The sequence below is a fragment of the Arachis duranensis genome, chromosome 2 (genome assembly GCF_000817695.3).
Source record: "Arachis duranensis cultivar V14167 chromosome 2, aradu.V14167.gnm2.J7QH, whole genome shotgun sequence".
Classification (NCBI taxonomy): Eukaryota; Viridiplantae; Streptophyta; class Magnoliopsida; order Fabales; family Fabaceae; genus Arachis; species Arachis duranensis.
Window position 1 is genome coordinate 67,223,569 of NC_029773.3, and position 6,477 is coordinate 67,230,045.

Here is a 6,477-nt window from a genome sequence, read left to right on the forward strand (position 1 = left end):
TTAAGAAAAAAAATATACATAAATTGCTCACGGTTTAATTTTAATCATTTTAAAATTAATAGAAAACAATATATTAGTTTTTTTAAATTAAATGTAAATCTATCTATAATACAAATAAACATAAATGAATCCTAAAAACTAAAAGGAATATACCCCTTGAGAATTTGTTATATGCTTTAGCTGGAATTAATGTTTTGTCGAAATAATGTGTATAATAAAGGATATTTTAACATAAACTTTACTTGTGAGTTTTAATTCTTAAACTATCACCTTAAGAATATATATTTTTTATACTAATGCTTGATATAATGTTCGATATAGGTTTTATATATGAAGTTGAAAATGTTATTTTAACATAAACGAATGAAAATTAATATTTATACACAATTTTTTTTAAGAATGTATTTTACAGTGTCAATGTAATATATAGGGTCTTCACAAGTTTGTTGGGCTCTTTTGAAAATAATTAAGAAGAAATGTTTTTATATTGGCCCAAAAAGTAGAATTAGTGTCATGTGATGTGACTAAAATAAGAGCTTTTCAAAAAAACTGCTATTAACCAGACAACCCCACACTATTCTATATTATAAAAACATCCATATCCTTAAGGAGCAAAAGATACTTTTCCCACCTTGGAAGTTAGAATTATCTATGATTCAATCACAATATCACAACAATTAAGCTTAGAGAGAATTAATTAACACTGCTAAAAGAGTGGAATGTACGAATGAAATATTTTGCAAATCAAAAGAATTCAACGGACAGGAACAAGGCTAAGAGGAAAATCAGGATTGCAGATATCAACACAGATCAGGCTTGGTTTCGTTGCGGGTTATAAATGGGAAATCGCAACTGAGTTACAAGCACCAGATCTTCTACAACACTGAGGAACGGCGACAGGATTCGGCACCACCACAATCAGTGAACTCGGTGGCGGCGGACACAGGCGACGTCTCTGAGCAGAACAGGTTTGAGCGAGCCGGATTGTGTTGAGACGCGGTTAGGAGAAGCTTCTTCGCCATTACCGCGTCATCCCAAAGCAGCAGTGATACTGAAGATGAGCTGTTGACTTCGGAGGCCTGATCGGAACTCGCAGTCTTCATCTCCTTCTACTTCAGTTTCTCGTTGGCAGTCCATACTTCGGGTAGGCTAGAAGGGCATAGCCCAAAGACCAAAAAGAAGAAAAACGGAACCCATTCTGATTCTTCGTTTGGAAGATGTAATTACTAAATTACCCTTCATTGATAGCAGATAAGTAGCTAGCTACTTGGATACGGCTTTTTACTTGTTGGGGGAAGAAGAAGAAGCAGAAGCTTCTGAGTTCTAACAATGGCTTCCTCGGTTACCTCTTCTATTCAGATCAGGTAAAAAAATTTTACCTTTGTCTCTAAATATTACTATTCCTTGTTTCTGTTGCGCAAATTCAGTTCCTCTTCAAGCAAATAATAATTTACTGTTGTCCAATAATGCTGATTATATGGTTTGAAATGTTGAATTACAATGAACTCAAAACCCATCCATTATGGAAATTCAGCTTCCCTTATCATGGGAGCACACAAAGTCCCAAACTTTGACGCTGCCCTATTTTTCTGAACTCTCTCTGATTGCTTCAACGTGTAAATGTGGTTTTTCTTTCATTTCTTGTACAAGCTTGGGTCAACTAATTATGTTCATACTCGGGGGAATTATGTTCATACTTGGGAAAATTTGTGGGTTTTGAGTAAACTGAGTCTTGTTGTCAAGATGACCATAATTTTAGATAATGACGTGATAATTCATGTTATTGGATGTCAAGGAATGAAAGATGCATTCTGGGTATTCGGTGAAATGCTTGTGAGGAGAAGGGTAGCATTTGAGGAATGTTTATACATTTCTGAAATGTTTTTCATAGTGCTAGAGCTCCATGTGAAAGCTTGAAGAGGACTTCCACATAAAGTCCTCTAAAAAGTTCTACATGGTTAATAGATTCTTCTTGTTGTTAATGTGAAGCGGCTGTTGTCTTCTAGTAGGACATTGAAATTACATTTTGGATACTTAATTAACTTGAGCATCAAGTTAAGTTTAACGAGGCTTTGTACTTAATCTTGGATTCTCTTGGGTGTTGTATTTTCTTGATTATTCCTTTGTTGGATTCAATAGAGTAGTACAATTTATTGCATGATGGAAACCTATTAAATCAAATTAATTAATTTATAAATTTGAAAAGCCTCACTGATCGTGTGCTATCCTATTTCAGCAATTTGAAGACAGTCTTTTTGGGTGAGAGAAATAAGGTCAGAGTTTCAACTCTTCCTGCTGCAAATGTTGGTTTCCGTAGAATGACTATAGAATGTAAGGAGTCACGAATTGGAAAGCAACCAATTGAAGTGCCATCCAATGTTAAAATCAAATTAGAAGGGCAGGATATACAGGTAAAAGGTCCCCTGGGAGAACTTGGATTAACTTATCCTCGTGAAGTGATTGTTGAGAGACAGGAGTCAGGGGCCCTAAGGGTTAGAAAGGCGGTCGAAACTAGAAGGGCTAATCAAATGCATGGGCTTTTTAGGTATTTCTTTTTACTGATCCCTCTTTTAATTTTTTAAGACTTGGAACATGTCATCTCTGTTTTTATCTCAATACATGCTACTTGTCTTTGGATTTATACTTAATGCAGTTAAACAAAATTGTGCTACAAGATTTAATCTATTAGTAGTAAACAAGACTACTTTTTTACTATATGCTATAAATTTATAAACTTTTATTCATCTGTAGATGTTAAATTCTCATTACAGGAAAACATCGATTAGGATATGCCTTTTGATTTATAGACGCCATAGCAACTAGGATATGCTTTTCCTCAGGTGAGTTAGAACTTTCCATTGGTAGATTTAGGAATTGGTTGTTTGTGTCATGGAGCAGACGTAGTAGCATCCTAAAGGCTTTAATTTAAATTGATGCTTACATTTTCCAGATACTATACATTGACTTTCTTATTGTTGTTAGAGAACCTTTTCATTTGTGCATATACATACTCATATATTAACTCCTGCATTCCTTCACGAATAAACGAATGAATGTTATTAGGACGCTTACAGACAACTTGGTCGTTGGAGTATCTAAAGGTTTTGAAAAGAAACTTCAACTGGTCGGTGTTGGATACCGTGCCATGGTAGAAGGAAAAGAGATAGTGCTGAATCTTGGATTCTCTCACCCTGTTAAGATGACAATTCCTGATGGCCTGAAAGTGAAAGTAGAAGAAAACACCAGAATCACCATCAGCGGATATGACAAGTCTGATATTGGCCAGTTTGCTGCTTCAATTCGTAGATGGAGACCCCCGGAACCATACAAAGGTAAGGGTATCAAATATGCTGATGAAATTATAAGGAGAAAAGAAGGAAAAGCAGGGAAGAAGAAGTAACTGTGGCTTCAGTTTTCATTTTTCATTTACTTCATGTTGATTTTCTCATTTGTTAGTTAGTAATGAAAAATACTAAAGTTCCAAGCCAAAGAAATTCATATTGATTATCGTAAGCTAGAATCACATCTTCTCTACTTATGGTCTTTTAATCGTGGCCAAATTTATTATAATGTCAATGTAATTAGTTTGGTTAGGAAAAGAAAACTATGATACAAGTTTTTCTTCTGGTGAAAGGTAACAAGTTTAAGTCTTGTAGTTAAAAAAAAGAGATTAAAGAGTATTTATCCATTTTAGTCCTCAAGAAACTTTGGACGAGACACTTTAGTCTCCAACTAAAATTAATTAGCTCGTTAGTGGTTAGTCCCCAACATTTAACTCCATATCTAGCATTGGTTCTTGTCGAAACTGTCCTACGTGACACATTAAGTTGCCATGTCAGATATTAAGTGTCACGAGTACGAAAAAGACAAATTAGTCCCTGGATAAATAACAGTCAATTTAGTTTCCAAAATATTAATTGTCATAAAATTAGTCCTCAAAATTAATATTAATTGTTATTTAAATTAATCCTCAAAATTATTCACTATAATACAAATCAATCGGCAAAAATATTCATTATCAGTAATATTAGGCTATTATTGCCATACAAGGCCTTCTCGTTGTCGTCATATCTCTTCCTTGCTAGCTTAAGAGCTCTGTAATTCATTTTGTCACTGACTAACTCACTGTAGATCACATTATAATCAATTGCTAGTATTATTATTTGTTAGGTGCGCACTATTCTAAATCCACAATTATTAATTATCCAATCCTCTAACTCCTAATGTACAAAGTTTTGTGTTCAGCTAATTGAGAATTAGAGTATTTCTAGAAAATTGTGAAATATAATATTGGAAAGACAAAATAAAAAGTTCACTTTATTAATACCCTATGCTCATAAGTTATAGAATAATGCATGCCATTTTGAGTTTAATTAGAACTTTATTATTGCCAAAGTACCAAAAAAGATATTTAAAATGTTACATTANGTCATAAATTAAAAAATTAAAAATTCTTTAGAATGAACATCTTTTTAAGTTTTAGAATGAATATCAACATCTAATATTTCTCAATTTGAAAATTAAAAAATTTACAATAATAGCATTCTTATAATATTTTATTCAATTTGCAATTTTTTAGGATTATTTTGAGTGCTTACTCTAATTATTGTCTATATTTAAAATTATTTTTATTAACTAGCATTGTATGTTAACAAATTTTACTATCCAAATCTTTTTAAAAAGTAATAAAAATGTTGCAATATTCATGTTTAATTTTCCGTAACATTTCATAACATTCAACGATTGTAACATCCAAAATTACCCAATTATATAGAATATGTAATATGTTTGTGCGATATATTACTACTAATATTTGCTAGATGTGTAGTACACAAATAGTATTCCACATTACTAGTTGGATTTCCTAATAAGCTATAAACCCCCAATGTTGGACTAGTCATGTACATGCTAATTGAAATTGGTGAGACACTAGGCATACTGTGAATTTTAATGTTCATCTAATTAAAAATTCTGTGTGTTCATAGAAAGTTGTCAAATATAATGCTGAAAGATGAAAATTAAAATTCGATCACTTTATTAGATGTTCTTATTGTCATAAATAAATGATAGAATGCATGATATTTTGTGTTTAAACTTTAAAACTTAAATCTCATTACTATAAATGTAAAAAAGCTATTTAGTAATTTCATATTTTAAAATAATTTTAAAACTAATTTATTTCAATAAATCATAAAATTATTAATTACAATTTCATGAATTCAGTAACTAACATTAAATTTATAATCAATTGCTCGTATTAATTTGTTGGGTGCGCAGTATTCTAGATCGACAATTATTGATTATCCTATGCTCTAACCTCTAGTGGGGGATCAACCATTCATGCTAATTGAAAATGGTTAGGCACCCTAATGCACAAATTTAAAGTTTTGTGTTCAGCTAATTGAGAAACGGAAAAGTTCTAAGACTTGTATGCTTTACAAGTTTATTAAATAATAAAATCAAAATACGCGCTGCTCTATGTACGTTGATTACACGCGCTATATAACATTCCGCGTATATCTAACTACCAAATTTAAAATATTTGTTTCTTTCTTCGTTTTCGTTATTTTAAGATTTGGTTGTTCTTCTTCTCGCGCGTCTTCCCTCATTCTTCTCCATCGATCTTTTCCTCTCCTTTTCTCACTGGTATGCTCTTCGTTTACGTTACCTTTTTCTCTCTCTGCAACTCGAGCTTCGTTTTCTATTTTGATTTGTTGTTTTCTGAAATCAAAGTTTGAACTCGTTTTGAAGATAATGGATCATTCAACCTCAGATTGTCAGCTGAATCCAGGCGAAGTGGATTATGAATTTAAATCTAACGAAGTTCCTGAGGTTTGATTTACATAGGATTAGTATGAATTTTCTTTCAGTAATTTGTATAGCATTGTGTAGTTTAAAAATTGCTGAACATTGACTGTGAAAGTAACACGTTAACATGAATCTGTCGATTCAATGTATTAGTTGTGATTAATTACCTGGAATTTATAGCAGACGCTCGGGTGTAGATCAATTCTTATTTGGGTGTATTTTAGCTAGAAGTGTGGGTGTATCTACACTTTACTGGTTTTTTGTTATTTTTAATTGAGTTGTTGTTGTTCAGGTGTATTATATCAGACATGATTGGGTGTCTTTTTAGTTTTTGACATGGTGTATTCTGCAGCCTGTGTATTGACAGTTTATGGGTTTAAAGGTCATTCTGTAGTTGAGTTGTTGCGGTTCGGGTGTATCATATTAGACATGATTGGGTGTATTTGAATCATATCTATGGGTATATTCACAGTTCTGACACGGTGTATTGTGCAGCCTCTCTCGGTTGTTGATGACGAGCTTGTTCCAAAGGTCGGAATGACCTTTACCACCCTTGAAGATGCTGGAAAATTTTACAGGAACTACGCCAAGGCTGCAGGTTTTTCTACAAGAGTTCGGGGCACAAATAGGAAGGGAAACGAAATTAAGAATCAACTGATTACATGTAGC

At 32.7% G+C, this 6,477-nt stretch overlaps 1 protein-coding gene across 2 annotated transcripts; it reads left to right on the plus strand.

The window, feature by feature from the left end:
- Positions 1-625: 625 nt before the first annotated feature.
- On the plus strand, positions 626-3,615 carry LOC107474730 (50S ribosomal protein L6, chloroplastic). Of its 2 annotated transcripts, XM_016094374.3 has the most exons (4): positions 626-1,144; positions 1,252-1,364; positions 2,237-2,545; positions 3,064-3,615. In XM_016094374.3, the coding sequence occupies exons 2-4, from the start codon at positions 1,330-1,332 to the stop codon at positions 3,398-3,400; spliced, it is 681 nt and encodes a 226-aa protein (XP_015949860.1). In that variant the 5' UTR covers positions 626-1,144; positions 1,252-1,329; the 3' UTR covers positions 3,401-3,615. The 2 variants fall into 2 exon arrangements, with proteins under 2 accessions (XP_015949860.1, XP_015949859.1); XM_016094373.3 differs by having other exon boundaries at positions 626-1,364.
- The last annotated feature ends 2,862 nt before the right edge of the window (positions 3,616-6,477 follow it).

Coding starts and splice junctions, on each gene's coding strand:
- LOC107474730 (XM_016094373.3), top strand. CDS start 1,330: ATGGCTTCCTCGGTTACCTCTTCTATTCAGATCAG. Junction 1,365..2,236: donor ACCTCTTCTATTCAGATCAG/GTAAAAAAATTT, acceptor ATCCTATTTCAG/CAATTTGAAGACAGTCTTTT. Junction 2,546..3,063: donor CAAATGCATGGGCTTTTTAG/GTATTTCTTTTT, acceptor GAATGTTATTAG/GACGCTTACAGACAACTTGG.